Source organism: Bacillus rossius, chromosome 3, assembly GCF_032445375.1.
Source record: "Bacillus rossius redtenbacheri isolate Brsri chromosome 3, Brsri_v3, whole genome shotgun sequence".
NCBI lineage: Eukaryota > Metazoa > Arthropoda > Insecta > Phasmatodea > Bacillidae > Bacillus > Bacillus rossius.
Genome location: NC_086332.1, coordinates 104,953,300 through 104,971,457, shown reverse-complemented (window position 1 = coordinate 104,971,457; position 18,158 = coordinate 104,953,300). Strand labels below are relative to the sequence as shown.

At 38.8% G+C, this 18,158-nt stretch overlaps 1 protein-coding gene across 1 annotated transcript in view; it reads left to right on the top strand.

Moving 5' to 3' along the window:
• Positions 1-4,348, top strand: part of LOC134531103 (1,5-anhydro-D-fructose reductase-like) — a 78,309-nt gene extending 73,961 nt beyond the window's left edge. The window contains exons 6-7 of the mRNA XM_063366651.1: positions 3,401-3,498; positions 4,223-4,348. Coding sequence (XP_063222721.1) covers positions 3,401-3,498; positions 4,223-4,265 — 141 coding nt within the window. The 3' untranslated portion in view covers positions 4,266-4,348. The remainder of the gene's footprint in view (positions 1-3,400; positions 3,499-4,222) is intronic.
• Positions 4,349-18,158: the final 13,810 nt, after the last annotated feature.

The following is an 18,158-nucleotide window of genomic DNA, read 5'->3' as shown; positions in this document are numbered from 1 at the left end:
ACATTCCATCTACCTTGATATCTACGTTCCATCTCCTTGGTGTCTTGGTGGAACCGTTCGCCTTGTTCTTCACTGACGTTCCCCAAGTTTTCCGGAAAATAGTTCACATGCGAGTGTAAGAAGTGAACCTTTCGACTCATCCTGCAACCTTGTTGTTCAAACGCATGCATCATGCGTTCCACGATAGTTCTGTAGTTCGGATCCTTCACGTTACCGAGGAACTTCTCTACAACCTCCTTGAAACAATTCCAGGCTTCCTTCTCCTTCTCATCCATGGTCAGAACAAATTGTGCATCTGCGAAACGTTTTCTGATGTCTGGACCTACAAAGATACCTTCTTTCAGTTTGGCGTCACTTAAACCAGGAAACACGGAGAATAAGTACTTGAAACATGCACCTGCTTGATTGAGAGACTTAACGAATTGTTTCATCAACCCGAGCTTTATGTGTAGAGGAGGTAGCAGGATTTTGTCAGAAGGAACCAAACTGTCTCTAATGACATTCTTTTCGCCTGGCAATAGAGAATCACTTGATGACCAGTATTTTTTTTTTTCAGTGGGAATTTCTGTCACGGCTATCCCATAAGCACAAAAAACAAGGAAACTTTGTGTACCCAGATTGTTGACCTAACAGCATGGTGATTACTTTTAACTCTCCACAGATCAACCACTTATGCTCATTATAACGATTTCTGTCGAGAAATAAAGCGAAATTTTCGTATGTTTCTTTTAAATGTACCGAATGGCCAACCGGAACAGAGGCATATGTATTGCCATTGTGTAATAAAACGGCCTTCAGACTTCTTTTCGAAGAGTCAATGAATAAACGCCATTGATTTGAGTCATATTGTACACCAAATTGGCCCATCAGTCCAGGAATGTCTTTACAGTACACAAGATTCTCATCCTGTGCAAAGTAAGGCACAAAAACTGTTTCGCGTTGTCGATACCATGAAAAAGATGTGCCTGGTTGTAATAAATTTTTGTTTTTAAGGCGGAAGCTAAGTAACTGAGCAGCATCTTTCGAAAGGCCAAGATCTCGCACTAAATCGTTTAACTACTGTTGTGAAAAAAGCTGCGGTTCGTTATCTGGACTGTCTGGTTCGAAATCACTGTTTGGTTCATATTTTTTTTTTACGTTGGAAGCTTCCCCCTCTATTTACCAATCAAGGCTGTCCAAGTAATCAGGAGGCTGAGAAACTGGCAATCCCGGACCATGTGGTACCGGACGACTAACAGATTCAAGATTATGGTAGTTAATGAGCTTCTGGTTTTTGGAATTATAACCTTGAACATCACAGGTACAAAAGTAACAGTCATCCCCATGGTTTTTTTGCTCCCTCCACGTACATCATTGGGATGGCAAATCTAAACGATTTTGCTTCTCGTTTGTACCGCAAGCGAAGTTTTTCTATGCAGCTATGGCATACTTTGTGAGGAGCCCACACTTCATCTTGATCACCTATTCTTAACCCGAAATATGCATAATATACCTTCTTGACGAAATAGTTTATATTTCGTTGGTATTTCTTGATTGTGTACTCACCACAGATAAAACAGAGTAGTCTGGACTGGTAAAACAACGACGATGAGACATCTTTGACAATTCCAGTTTGAAATGCACAAACTTTTGTAACCACTTGCACGCAACTATGTGTATTCACTTCACTAACACAACTCGACTGGCTGACTGTGAGAATAAGCAGCCACATGGGATCAAAAGTCCAGATATAACAAGTTTAAACCGGTTTATCTTCCAACACTGACTGATGAAGACAGATAAGTACGTTCTTGTCTGTACAAGTTGTGCCTGGAGCTTCATGCCTACACCACACACTGCGAAAGAGTAATGAAATTTAGAAAAATTTTACGGAAAAACAAATACTAACAGTTACAAGTGTAATAACTACAAAATTATTCATACTTATTTATATTTTTTGTTTTTCGTTCATTTTAATTATTAGCATTTACGGAAAAACATAGGCCTAAACTACGCTTTGAAAGTCTACAAAATATATATTATTTTTTAAGTTTATTTATATATTTATTTAATTATTTATTCACTTATTTAACATTTAATTTATCAATTAAATGAATTATAATTATAAACAAAGACAATCTGACACAAGTGAATTTATTCATGTATGTATGCATGCATGCATGCTATACAACTGATATTATGTTACCTATATGGTTTTGAAAAAAAAAAACTGTACGTGATGGAGAAAAACTGATTTCATTTTCGGTTTCAGCACACCCAAAAACATAAAGATAAGCCACTTTCATAAAATTCAAAAACATTTTTTTGTAGACCTGTGATATTAATCGCGCCGGTGTAGAAACATAGGTACTTTGCCATCGCATTACATTTCTGCTGCATTGATGTACATTCATAAGAACATATCGAGTTCAGTGTGTTATCTTTTTGGTCAGGCAATTAAAAATAGCATCATAAATGTTTAAAACTTATTTAAAAACCTCTGATCTAAGAATTTTCTGACAAGATGCCCATATTACAACTGAAAATCTATTTAAATGTTGCTTGTAAAATTATATATTTCAATAGAGGGTGGAAACCCCGTTCCATTATCAAACGGGAATGATATTTTAAACCAAAATATATCATAATTGAGTTTCTTAAATTCAGTTATAAGAAACACTATTCGTACAAATGCTGCTTAACTACAAGTATTTTCCAACATTTATTTTTAAAGACGTATTTTAAACTTGGATCTTTAAGGGCGCATAGCACCCTTAATAAACTTTTAAGGGGCAAATTTGTAAACATGTTTTTGGCTTATTTCTTCTGTAGGAATTACCTACTACATGGCTTGGTGCCTGCTATTTATTATAATGCATATGTCCCTATAAAACAATCAAACTTCATAGTCTTCAGTTCACCACCTTTCTTTTCTTTGAACAATTTAAACTAAGTATGTCAGTAATTTTTAATACCAATGTAGCTATGTAGCTGAGTTAAGGAGAACATTTTGGAATTAAACTGAAACAAAATACATCAGTAACAGTTACAAAAGGTTGTATTTAGCTTTAAATAGCGTGAAGCAAAAAAAAATAACACTTCAAAATATTTTACATTGTATTTTCTTAAAATCATTAGATAAAATTATATGAAATATTCAATTTTTTGTAATCCATCCCTTCAAACGCTCCTTAGTTACTGACTGACCAGCCGACAGAGGGCTGCAATAAGTGATCGGCGCTGAAAATAAAAATCCACTCACTGTTACAAATTACAAAGAATTTTTCTGCCAGTAGGTCATGGAACATACAAAAAATTATCTTAATGTGTTAAAAACAAAGTCGGGAAAAAAAATTGCTGATTGCGTAATTAGCATACACAGAGGAATAATTCTGCAGCTACTGCATTTGTGTTTCTACAGGTCCTGGATTTCTTGCTGGATGAAGATGATGTTGAGAAGCTGGACTCTTTAGATCGAGGCAGCAAATACCGCTTATTCTCAGGCAACATTAACAAAGGGTGTGTAGTAAATTAAAAGAGGGTGTGCAGTATTTTTACCCATCAAATTAATTTGTATAGCTGTTATTGTTCTATGTTGATCTTTGATCAACTCGGAGATGCTACAGGGGCGAAAGCTGAAATGGTTCAGCCCGATGCTCTTTGAGTTCCGAGACCACGATATTAGGTTTTGGAGACTGTTATAGTATGGCATATGAAAATTTCTTAACTTAAGATTTACAAATAGGCAACATCCCTTAACTTAATACTTGGTTACTGAAATTATTAAAAAATAATAATTATAAATAAAAGATTACACGCCACTTTCAAAACATTTGTGAAACACAAATATATGCTGCAACTAAGGCTAATGACATAGCTTGGCTTCTGGGTTGTAGCCGTGTCCTTGGCAAATAATTCACCAATGTTTCTGTCGACATTGCAGTCGCCATCATCAGGGAGCAGTTGCCAAGGACACGGCTACAACCCAGAAGCCAAGCTACTTCAGACAATGGCTGTGAAAGCCTGCGAACATTATTAAAGCTAATGACGTTAATGATGATCCAACATTCTGAGACATTGTGTTAAGTATCAGTAATAAATTACAAATATAATTACAAAAATATAAAATTAACATTTAATATACTTTATATTAAAAGATCAAATATTTAGTTGGTTGCTATAAGATGTTTAAGTACCTTGTTGAAATGTATTCATTATAAAACTGTTTATCTTTATTTTTCAGGATGGATAGACACCCCGAGTATGCTTATAACGAACCATACTGAATCACCACTGCCTATTGTGTCTGTTCAGCTACGTAATATATGTACGGTGTACTCTGAAAATAAATAACATTGTTTTACATCTATTGAAGTCATGAAAATAGTACTTAACATGTTTGTGCAATGTTAGGATGGTCGCTGTGAACTGTATTGCTGCAGTTGTTTATTGCATAACAACAAACTCTATAACAATGACAAAGCTAGGTGGCGCAAGAGAAAACAGTTTTGAAACCCAGGATAGCAACCATGGTTCGGCTTCTTACCGTAGCCATAGCCGTTTACTTGTACGGTGTTTTTCTTTAACTATGTGGTGTGTGTCAGAATCTAACGACTTCACGCAGGAGAGAGCTTTGGTCTGCTAGGTGTTTCGGAAATGCAAGGTCACGGCTTGGTTTTCAGACAGAACATTCTGGAAGGGGAGAGCGGGAGAGAACTTCAGTTTAAAAAGTCAACTCGCAACCAACCATCTGTTTTTAACTTTAATGAAGTTTCTTTGGCTTGAGGTTTTTCACCAATTGTTTCGATTAGCAGTGCTGCCAACATCTTCAACTGAGATGTGAGCAGTCCTCTGGTCGAACGAAACATTGGTGAACTCTTCACTTTTGACACAGCTAAAATCCACAAGTCAAGAAACCTCAGAACCTGAGACACGATCCTCATAATTTTGTGCCTTAGAAGATGAGAGGAGAGAGAGAGAGGAAGTGGAGCTCATGCATAGCATTCTGTTTTCAAAAATTCCTGCAATGAAATTTTGGATAGTTTTAATAGACTGAGCCACACCAACTCGCATTAACATGACAATAGAACTTCCAACTAAACCAAATTCTTATTTAATTTTTGTTGAATATCTTAATAAATTTTCAATCCTGGATGGATGTTCAAATACCTTAACTTTATTTGTGCACCGGACGTCTTCTTATCTTAACCCAATAAACCAATATTAATGTTTAATAATAAAATAATTGTTATTAACTCAACTTAGTTTGTGCTATAATTTATCAACGTTGATAATCGAATTTTAAAAAGTTTTATACTTAACAACTTATAAATAGATACCTACAAATGCTTGTATGAGGTTAACCTACAAATAAAAATTTTCTGGATCTAAATTAAAATTAATGGGTTTTGCCAGAAGGGACCAACAACAATAATAATATACTCAAAACTTTCTTGCGGTTTAAATGTATGTTGTAAATCACACCATTAAACTTAGCTTTGTACTAATTAATGATAACAAGGTTAACTGATCCTAAAGATATATGCACTTAGAGTATATGTGACAATTTTTATATGCATTCTTTAGTGACTATGATTATTCATCTTTCAGTGAACTATTCTGTGACGCCAAGGTGTGATGATTAATGTTAGTGATTCGTGTTTATTTTATTTTTAATTTCCCATTCCATGGGTGAGCAGTAAGCTTCTTTTTTTATGGTAAGTCGGCTAATGGTTACGTTGGTAGCATGATAAGAGCAGCGACTCACCGTGGTCAAGAAAATGCGCTGGATGGCAACAGGACGGGCGTGCCTGGGGGGAAGGGGGGGGCGAGCGGGAACGGACACCCCCCCCCCCACAGAGCTAAAAATATTTTATTATTAAATTCATAAAATGAAAAAAATAAATATTTAGTATGATATTAAAATAAATTCAATGACTCAAGCATAAATGTTTAATTAAACTTAGTTCACTTTTCATTTTTAGCGTAACTAAACTACTGTAAACGGATATATACGGAGCATCCCCTCCCGACAAGCTCATAAATAATGGACTCACCCGAACTTTCCATCACAGGTAGTGCGCCCTCCCCCGCCCTCGCCATGAAATGGACTCGTCCAAAAGTGCCAGCGCCGTTGTGAGTTGTGACTGTTGTGAGCTTTGTTCTATGTTCTCAGTTCTCACTAGTCAGTCGTCTAGTGCAGTGCGTGTGTGTAGAACTCAGCTGAGCTAGTGTCGTGCGCCGACAAGTGACGTTTGTTCCACTAGTGAGAGGTTATTGCTAAATATGAGTGAGAATAAACGTATGGCGAAATTAAAATATGGCACCAGAGATTAGTTGCAGTCAATCAACTTCGAGAAGAGACCCATAAACAGTAAAAGACGACCAAGCATTTAAAAAAGATATCTGGAATCGAATCATTGCAGTCGTGCAACAGGGATATGTTTCCGGCTGTCTTCAAGCTTTTACAGATTCTGGCAACATTTCCGGTCACTTCGTGCACTGCAGAACGGTCTTTTTCTACACTCCGCTACTTAAAGGACTATTTAAGAAACTCTAGTAAAGAAACAAAACTTAATGGCCTAGCTTTGCTGTATATCCACAAGGACGTTAGTGTAAGTTGTGAGGAAGTGCTAAACGAACTCTCTAAAAAACCAAGAAGGCTAAACATTAACCTGTAAGATACGATTTTTTACATCATATACCAATGTACTGGTGTTTATTATAAAGTTTAAAATACAAAACATATTTGTTTACTGTCTCTAAAAAAAAGAAAAGATTGTTTTATTTTGCCTTATTATTCTAAAAACGTTTTCATGATAAACAACAAAAATTAAACGCAGTAAATTAAAAATATTTCCGATACTCACAATTAAAGAATGTTGGAGTAAACTGACTTCATAAAACTGACTTTTATGAAGTTACGGCCAGTATTTTTAGATAGCCTAAATCAGCAATATTGAACACATATTTTTCAAAATTTTCCCGGACCCCCCGCCTAGCTGGGGGGTATTCCATACCCCCCAGGCCCGCCGGAAAGGCCCTAGCCTTCTGCCTCCCCCCAGAGCAAAATCCTGGGCACGCCCAAGGAGCATGTAAGAAGATCTGGAGTGGACATGTGTAGGGCGAGAGCGAAGCCAGCCGGTTGCGAAGAAGGGTTGAAAAGAAAGAGGAAGAGAGCGTATTTCTACTGGAAACACAGCCCCAGCCCACTTGTCCTTGAGGTGGAGGCGCTGGTGTGCGGCTACAATGGTGATTTCCTGTAGCGCATATAGCTGTACAAATCGATTGAATTCCAAGCCGGATGGCGTTGCTTTTCACATGTATTAAAGATTTTTTTTTTCATTTGTTAAATAAATTAATTCCCAAAACTTTTGAAGCATCAGAAAAAAAGTGGCTAATGTTTTAAACAGAAGTAACTAATCTTCGAACTTTTCGAAAAACCTAAGAAAACTATTTAACAAAGAGAAGTTGTTTCCGTTGTAAGTATAATTCTTTACTTTTTTCATAGATTTCCAAAACGTGACGATCAACGACAGATCTGGGAAAAAGCGACAAAGCGGAAAAATTGGACTGCGTCTCCGAACCATGCATTGTGTACAGTGCATTTTGAAGACAAATGGGTCTTAAGAAGCGAAAATATAACTCGATTAAAGGATGATATGGTGTTCGGTATATTAAGGTTTCCCTCAAAGGAACGGTTTCACAATGCTTTTAAGATATTAGATAAATCCCAACATAAGTTTAAAACATTTCTCTTAAGAGTGTGCTTCGTAGCATTAAAAGACGTGCCTTAATTATTTTGCAAATTTATCATTGTTATGGTGACGATGTCAGGGGTTTTCGTATTTTTTTAGAAATATAGTACAGTATGTATTAGCAACTACGTTAAGAACTGTTATTTTATTCACACAGAGAAAAGAAATACAAAATGCTAAAATTTGGCGTCTGTCTTTTTATATCCTATATAGGCTTGTTATGATATGTGTGTTGTAACATGTATAAAAATGTTAAATATATTCAACAATATTTGGTAATTATATATATTTAAAAACTTTTATGTACGCTACTTGAAACTATGTGAAAGGTTTTCAGTCTATAAAGGCCTATTCTATGATTTTTTAAAATTATTAATTCTTATGCAAACAATTAATAAAATTGAAAGTTTCTTACATTGTCAGTATATGCATAGCATTACAGTTATTCCAAACAATTCTCTACCAGTATTTAGCTAAGGTTTGCATGTTACGTTGGTTGAGTAAGTAGACTGGAACATGAACATGATATTGAAAAGACTTCTAACTTCTACTAATACACGTATATTACAAGAGATTTGTAATAGATTAAATGAAGTAAGTAAGAATTCGTTTTTTATAAACGTTGTGTATGAAATTATAAAATTTGAGAAGTATAATAACAAAAAGAAGTGCGTTACGAAGACATATGTCGGTAGTGTTACCCACTGAAACATTATTCCCACTTCAACTCTCTGTAAAAATAAAAGTATGGGGTTGAATGCGTCAAGAGTGGTATATAAATAAAATTTGAAGCTTCTTCCTAATTTCATACGCAGGTGTCCCCCACCTATAGTTGCAAATAAAAATTTTTCCACGATGTTGAAATTTACTCTGCGTATTCACAAAAACATTTGGCAGTAAATAGGTATTTAATTTTAAAAAATGAAAGTATTCATGTTTCGAAAAAAATATTAAAGCGGTGTGGGGAAGAATGTTTACAGATAATCCAGTAAAATTTTCAGTTTGATTGTTTTGATAGTTTCGGAGCTGTTGCGAGTTTAGTTTGGAGGATTTTTCGGCCGCGCGAGACAAGTTTGGCTCGTTTTCGTTTTCTTCCAGCGTAGGAAGCAGGGAACAAACACCGATACCCGGCTTCACCTCGCATCCTTTGCTGGCCTTCCCTTGTCCTCTCCAGATGTATTACTGTATATTAGCTCCATGGGCACGCCACTGCGCCAACAGCAAAACATGGCGCCATACAGTATGGGAGAAAATTATACTAAACACGCTGGGAACATCAAATTTATCATAATTTAACGAAAGATAAAAGCATATAAACGACCAAAAAATGTATGAAATATATACCATAACAACAAAAATGTTCCATGAAATTAAAAAAAACAGGTTGCGAAAATTAAAAAACCAAATTGAGGAAAAATATCAAGTTAAACACATCCCATATTTTTACCAATTTCTTTATATATAAACGGCTTCAGGACTCATACCAAGTATTGGCCGAACATCAGCCATGTACCAAATGAAAGCTGTAACCTTACTTAACAAAATATAATGTTCAGAATTTTTGTATGGGCCGACACTTTTAATGCTGACGGACAGTAACAAGATCGCGCGCCCAGTTTTACTTGCAGGCAATAGCTTCACCTGCCCATTACAGGCCTTGAAACAACCATTTTAGTTCTCCGTTAAAAAACTGAAATAAATAATCCAACTACGGGATCTTAAACGCAAGATGTAAGGCATGTTATTTAACTAATAAAATTATAATGTTTTAATAGTATTTTTAAATTATTTAAGGTCAAACAAGGTACATATTTAAAAAACATTCATTATATTAAAACCATAGGCGTGCGCAGGACTTTAGTAGTGGTGGTGCCAGATTACACAACAGCCCTATCATTCACGGACCCCGAGCCTAAAGCGGGGGGTCCGGGGGTCCTCCCCCGGAAAAATTTGGATTTGAAAGCGCAAAATGGTGCTATTTAAGGTGTTTCCGAACAAAAACATTAAATACACAGATGTAAAAATTTTAACAATTTTTATGACAAATTATGGCTTTGAACGTTATAGTCGCCAGGAAAACTGCTAAACTATTTACAGTTTTAAGCTTTGTTGAGCCATAAAGTAAATTGCACAAATTGTTTGCACGGAATTCATGCTGGTGGCTTTGTAAAACCGTACTTACATGTTTTCTGAAGACGCCAAATAAATGCTAGAAAAAACATTCTCAAATGTTAAGTTTTAGAATCAACAAATCAAGGGAGTTTTTGTAACATACCTCAAATATGTGAAATATTAAAATAATAAAATACACAAATAAGAGTGGGCAAAAGTTTTAACTTTTGGAATACAACAATAATGTTTTGTCGGCGACTGCATAAAGTCATCAGTAAGCCTATCCGATTAGTATAATGTATTTTAAGTAGTAGTATATGATTAGATACAATATAGTTCAAAATTTCTTTTGAAAACAAGTTTACAAGTCCAAAACTAAAAATAAAAAACCTTAGGGATATCTGTATTACTAAAGGGCCATTCGTCGATGAAACGGAACAATGTTTTTAAATCGTCAATGATAGCATTTGTGTTTGCACAAGCAGCCAGTTTTTGCTCCACAAATGGAATCATCAGGTTTTTCAAGCATTCCTGGCGCATTGTAGACATAAGCTTTGATTTTATGATAATAAGCTTTGAAAAAGTTATTTCGCTTATACAGCTAGTTACAGGCATTGTTGCAAATGTATTCATTACTGCACTGAAGCTTTTGTAGGTTGAACTTTGCTGAAACTTTGACAGCCAATCAATCCAGTCAGAAACAGTTTTAGGTTGGAAGTCGGTGTCAATATCTCTCTTTGTCTTCAAAAGCATCACTTCTGCTTCTAGTTCCGTAGCATTCACTCTGAACTGTTTTGAGAGAACTTCAAAGTCACTACTTTCACACTTGTAAGGACCCAAATTTAACTCCATTAGTTTTCCTGTGGTAGAGATCAATTTCTTGGTTTCTTGTGCAAACCTAGAGTTGATACCTTGAACTAGACTGTCCAAAACCTGATATAATGTAAACAGTTTCAACTCATTCTTTTTGGTTTCTGCGTAGAAGGCAGTATAAGAGCATGAACTGACAATGCCTTCTAAGATGACTGAGACTTTTCTTTCTCGAACTGTTGGGGTTTGAACATCCAGTAAGTTACACATTTCCTTAGTTTTAGTGAAAATGTCCTCAAATTCTTCTTCGTTGTTTCTCATTTCTACCAAGGCAAGGGCCAGGCTTTCAACATCTTCAACTGCTTTAGGATTTTGCAGGGCTTTGATCACTTTCACCACAAGCTGAAGGATTGGATGCATTATTTGAAAAGACGCGATGCAGTTGAAAGATTGCACTTGTAGCAAAATGCCTTTACCTTTAGCCCGGAGTTTTGAGTCGGAAGTAGATTCTGTACACTCTTCAATGGCTTTTACAATGTCAACCAAGTGAGCATGAATAACAGACACTGCTTCTGAACGGCACGCCCAACGAGTATCTGAAAGGGATTTTAGAGTCTTGATTTTGATAGTAGTTTCTTTTACAATTTCCTCATAGATAGCATGCCTCTTAGGACTACCTTCAATATAGCTGAAAATTATCTGGACTATTCCAAAGAAATCAAATATGATTGGATTTTCCTTGTGACTAGTGCAGGCGCTTACTAAGGCAAGGTTCAGACAATGTGCATAACAATGCAAATACATTATCGATGAATTGACCTCTTTCAATCTTGCCTGTACGCCGGTAAATTCACCTGCCATTGCCGACGCCCCATCAAAACACTCACAAACTACATCTTTCCACAGAACACCTACTTCAGTCAGTACACAGTTTATCGCTTTAAATATGTTTTCGGCATCAGTTGACTTCAATCGCTGTAAGGACACCAATCTCTCGACAGGATATTTATCTCCTTTAAGTATGTAGCGAAACACGACTGCCAGTTGCTCGTGATGGCTCACATCAAATGTTTCGTCGGCAATAATTGCAAATGGTTGGCCCCTAATTTCATCACTTATATTACTGTGTATTACTTGTATTACTGTGCTAAGGGACGCTAATATGTCGTTCTGAATATGGTTGCTGAGATAAATACAGTTCTTAGGAGAATTTTCAATGTAACTCTTAAAAATAGGATCGTATTTTTCCAGAAGGATAACGATTTCCAGAAAAAGACCTTTCTCGTCACTCTCCTCGCTCTCGTCATGACCTCTAAGGGATTTTCCACCTTTTACCAATAGACGGACAATATCAATAAGCCGTGACATGTACTTATGATTTTTCAGACGTTTTTTCTCTTTTCCTTTTAATTCAGCTTCCTTAGCATCATCCAACATAACATCAACTTGTTTACTTACATTAAAAATTTTCCCAGCCAACCATACTTGATACATGACATCTACTCTTTTCATGTGTTTTGAACATTTCGTGAGCTTTATGCCACGAAGAAAACCCCATTGTTGTGAATGCATTTTCAATTGACCCAGGAGCTGAACTGTCATTAAGAGCGAAACAACGGCATGCAAAACAATAAGCAGCATCTTTCATAACGCTATACTCGAGCCATTTGTAATCTTAAACGATCTATTCCTAGAATATTTTCCCTTTCCAACAGTTTTTATAGGGTAGGTTGAAAGACAAGGATAATATGGTCCACGAGAAATTCTAGCCAATTTCTCTAGTCTGTTCTTTGGTAGGTATTGACAAGGATCATCAAGCTTGAAACCAGCGGTCTCAGGCACAAGCCCTATTCCCTCAATATGCTGGTTTCGTATGTGATATAAACACAATCAAATCACTCAACAAACAAAACAAGATTATGTGTTATAAGTTTAACATTCTATTTTCTTTGGAGTGAGTACAAAACCCTTATAATAAGATAGCAAAAATACACACAGCATATAAAATTAGCTAAATCATATTTGTTACGACCCTCATGTAGCCGCAAATACAGTACAATTGTAGAAAGTTGACTATGTGTTTATCTCCTATAAAGGAAATTAAGAAAGTTACATATTATCACCAAGAGTAAAGTCACACCTCGTATACAGCTGTATACACTAGCCACATTTACAAATTGAAGATTACAGTTATGGAGCGTGTCGTAGCCCGACACGTATACTACACATAATTAGTTACATTCTTAATCAACATTACAATTGCTTTCATATATCAGTCATTCAGGTAACGTGCTCGAGCTTCTTGTATACTTAATAGCTTTCATAAAAAAAAGTAACCAGAATGTAACTCAACATTAAACCAGCATCAGCAGTTTGCCGAACTTAAACAGTACCCTAGGGTGCTTATTTATTATTCGACCAAATTGATTGCAAGTAAACTCCATTTAAATTACGATAGAAAAGACCCTATGTATATTAGTCTAAAATGAAATAGCACACTAAACCAATGCATAATAAAAAGCATGATCGAAATGTCGCTCGTGCAACATGTTCATTAACTAGTACATAAAATATAAAAGTAACATTAAAATCAATTTCTAAGGGCGTGCCGAAACGAATTGACTAGATAAACGTTCCTACGATACGTACTCACGCTAAGTGCTGCCAAGACACCCAACTGCCATCACGACCTAACCAGACTATGTCATGTCAGTTACAAAGTTACGCCGGAGAGGCCGGAGCCAACCAAATTTACGAGCTTATATAAGCTTGATGTGACGTCGGCGCATGCGTAGAGTGGACGGATCCAATTCAGGAGGGGTAAGGGAGACCTATAGGATGGGATATCAATCTCTCATCCCGCGGCGGGCACTTCAAAATATCCACCATTACGTCGGTCTGCCGGCTCAAGCTCAGCTTGTCTTTTCACAGGTTCTTCATCCATTTTATCGTCTATGCAAACAATCTCCGTACTGGGACCAGCAACAGCAGCTTAAAGGAAAGGGTACGTACAGGTAGTTTCAACTTCAACTTAATCATTATGTATTGTGATTAAGGGACTCGCCTACCCATTCCCAAATTGCACTGTCGTGGAGAACAGGAGAAACCCTGTAAAGCCTGCCCCACACGATGCCCAATTTCTGCTACACATTCTGTTATACCCGTGGGTATAAAAGTGGGCATAACAGTTTGTTTAGCAGAAGAGAAGAAAGAAAATTCATTTCTCCAAATACACGAGACATAGAATGCTAACAGAAAACCAGCCATGTAGTTGCCGACCAAAGCAAGTATAACAAAGTAGAATAAATATGCTGCTGTGCATTTTACCAAATACTGAAAATATATTAAAATTGCAGTTGTTTATTTTAAAAATTATGTAATCTAAAAAAAGTCTTGCAGTTTCATTTAAGCCAACACATGTGGTGTTTCTAAGAAACATTAAATAAAATGTAAAAATACATGCTACTTGGAACAATTTATATAATACAATAATCTTATTATAAAAGAAATGTTGGATGTTTAACACCGTGGTTTGAACCACACCACAATTCATATTTTGAATCCTAGCTGCGAGCTCTACCACTACACTACCGAAGCTATTATAGTTAGGTCGAGATACAGTGTATTATCAAGAAAGTAAAGCAGGTTTTCTAACGTATTTTAAAAATTCTGCGATTACTTTTTTTTATAACTATTTAAGTTTAAATGATATATTTCACTGCAGTTTCACACTTTCACTATCATATAGTTTCATTTGACACACAAATACGTTTAGTATCTCCCCTAATGCTTACGAAAGTGAATAAGGCTTTTAGTTACTGCACGAGGTCTTTCATTTTGATGACTCTGGCACGTTCTATTACCGTTTTGTTTAAGACTTCTGTTATGAAAACTTTCATACCCGAAGGCAGACCCGTTGAAAGGGTGCTGAAAAGTGACCCACACGAGAGCAGGCGCACTAACAGGAAAAAAGGTATGAAAACTGCTAAGAAAATGGGTATCTTGTGGGGCTGGTCTAAGCATACAAAACCAGCAAATGTGCATCCAAAGTGTTTATCTACAAGAAGAATGCAATTTCCAAACAACTGCCCTTAACGCCTTAAGACAACGCACATTCAATAACAGAAATTTTTTAAAGCCTTCAAAACAGCTAAAACTGGCTTATTCAGCAGGCCGCTATCTCTCAAAATATACTAACCTTGCATTGGACTTTCCACCCCATTTTATGCTAATGCAATTAAAAAATAAATATAAAGTACCACAGATTAAATATAGGAAAAATAACTTACTGTTTTCAGGCTAAACATCCGTACCCTCCGATCTGGAACTGGAATCCTTTTCGGGATCGGGATTTTTAATTTTAATCACTCATTTATACATCATACAGACAGATATAAACAGCAAATAACGAACCATAACAACTGTCAACTTGTGAAAATAAAATGATAATTAATTAATGACTGATCCACGTAACAAACGCAGGCTGTACTCGTGTACTCATTAGAACAGTAAACTGATGAGTAAATAGTAAGAGTAAACACTACACAGTAGTGCTACCTGGTGGACGGCGGCTATTATTCCGTGCGCCTGCCGAGTGGAGTGAACAGTGGACACAGAGCGCACATTCTATGTAATTCGAGGAGAACTAGGAGAAGTATTTACATTTCAGAAGTTTCGTAGCCGCGGCCCGCGTGTACAACTCAAGTAATTGCACCTGGCTTGTTTCCATGTGTATAGTTGGTTCGATTGATAATTGATATACTGATAGTGTTATGAGCACATATCTGTAACTCGACACGATTGGAAAACATATTTTTTTTTGGAAATAATACGGTTTTTTGTAAGTATGTATTATTTCTGCTTGTAAAAAACAAATAACGTTAACCCTAATGGTGGTGCCAAGGCACCTGGGGCACCTACCGTGCGCACGCCTATGATCCATCCCCAGCCTGGCCACCTGCGCAAGATCGCTGAGGTGTAAATGCCGCGGACCTGCAAGCCACAATCTGCCATTGCCTGGCGAGTGGGCGACTCATGGCACTCTACACCCGGAGGAAGAGACAGAAGAGCGACTTCAGTGACGAACCAAGGACCACGAAAAAGTGCGACGATGGCAGAGCACGTATGTGCAAGAGATAATGCCAGTGACCAACCATTCCCCACCAGATGTACGGGCAGGTGACCAAATGTTTGCCCGAATGCACCTGTTGTCAGCAGCACCTCAAGGCTACTGTGCAGACCTAGCACCATGCTGGGGAGATCACTATATTGCCGTCGTCCGGGGTCTCGGGCTCGAGTCCCGGTGTGGCTCCTAGTGGGAAAAGGCGGTTCTTGATCAGTGTTGTCCGGGTGGGCGCCAGACTAGCTCGTTTCTAGTCGTGAATTTGGGGTCGTGGATGTATGTGCCCCTGCGTGGTCCACTAGGGCCGGCGGCGGTGTTGCGTGAGATGATTTTAAATAAGAGACGTGGAGTTGAGGTGGCGGTGTCGTACCTTTTATTCAGAGGAGCGAGTCGTACACAATACAACACTCTACAGAGGTCCCCGGGGGGGGTTTTTACTTGTTATTCCGTGGCGCCATATTGTTTGTGTTCCGCGTTACGTGGCCTCGGATGCTGTTATGTCTCAGACGTCTCACTGGGTACGCAGGTAACGTAATTTCGTAACACAAAGGCGGGACACAAAATACACTGAATTAAGGGGGCGCGTACAGGTTACGTGGCACTCGTTACTCGGGTAACGTAAGTTAGCAATACAAAACACAGGATACAAAAATACACTGGATTAAGGGGGCGCGCACACGTTACGTGGCACTCGTTACTCGGGTAACGTAAGTTAGCAGTACAAAATACGGGATACAAAATACACTGAATTAAGGGGGCGGGCGATTGGGGACGGCCAATCCCGTATGCAAATGTCTCGGCGCGGGTGTTGTGCCCACTGTGGTGAAACACGCACCGCAATTAAGTTTGTCCAAGTTCCCTTGCGGGTTTGTGGTCAGCGCCGTGCGCGTGACCTTAAATAAAGTTCTGTACATTGCGGGAGACGGCCCGTGCCGTATGCTGAAGAGCAGCCCCGCTGACCAAGTGTGGTGCGGGGTGTCCTTAAGTTGATGCGGCCGGATTAGGTCCTGGACCGAAAAAAGGGACCGGGTACTCACGGAGAGGTTAAGTAATAAAAGGGGTTTTGTTAATTAGTGACTATATTTACCGGACGTTACTTTCAATGTAGACAAAGGATGTTGCCTCTCCGTGGGACGTAGGTCCGCCCCGGTCCGTGAGCTGCGCTGAACTGCCGAACTGGCATGGCGTCCGAGGGAGGCTCGGCCTCTCTCGCGCCAGGCGTGACCTCATTACGCTAGACTCCAAACGGGTGTGTCTGGAAGAGATTTTATTGTCGCTAAAATCCTAATTTAATGTTTCAGGAGGAATGGGTACGGTTCTTCTCTTGTCTACTCAGGTTTCCGGGGTTTTGCCTTTAATTGCTGTTCGGCTCGCCTGACTCGGGTGGGCCATGGCCAGGGGTGTGTTCCGTTAGCGGGAGTGTATACTGGCGGGTGCAGGTCGGGCTCTGGGGTGGTCGTCGGCCAGACGACGTCAATATAGTTCAGCGGTAGCTCAACCATACAACCTACCTGGTATGATTGGATGACCGCTGTGTGAGAAAACTTCACAGTGTTGACCTGCGCCTTCATATACTGCCGGGGGAATTTTTACCTAGGACGCCAGACCCTGGGACGTCACCATATGGAACAATGCCCAGAAGAAAAACAGACGAAGCATCAACAGACAAACAGGCATCCACACCAGAACATTGCGAAACACCACCATCTGCACGAGAACCGGACGAGAGTTCGGAGCCCAAAAAAACACTCTGCTGTTACTGCCGGGGCGACAACTCTCACAAACGCTCACTATCGTGGACGTTTCAAAGTCTCATCGCAAACTAAACACAGAGGACAAACAAGGACTGGTACCCCTCGTGACCGAGCTGAAAGATGCCAAACCCAAACCACCCGGAACATAAGTATGTTGTGCCTGGGGCCATTTGGAGTCACTTGCCGATGCAAGCTTCAGCATTCGAGTAGATGAAACCAGGGATGCGGTGTCAACGATGATGTCACCCCTGTCCTGCCAATGGCGAGTGGGAGAGGAACCCACAAGAGCATGCTGTGGGCAAGAATCCACCCACTAACACCTCGCTTGGGGACCTGGAGAAACAGGCATCGACACCCATCAGCAGCAATTTTTTACAATAAATACCCAGGAGCGGCAGCAGAGGAGAGGGTCACAAGACGACCACAGTGGGTGCGCCGATGCCCAGGGTACCAAGTAGTGTACCACACGAGGAACATCCCAGGGACCGCGCCTGGCGATGCCGCGACTGGGTGCCCACTGCAGTACGACCTGCCACCAGGACGCAGGCCATATCAGCAGCTGCCTCCATGAGAAACGTGGGGGCGGAGGTGCTGCCCATCGTGAGGATGCAATCACACCATGGG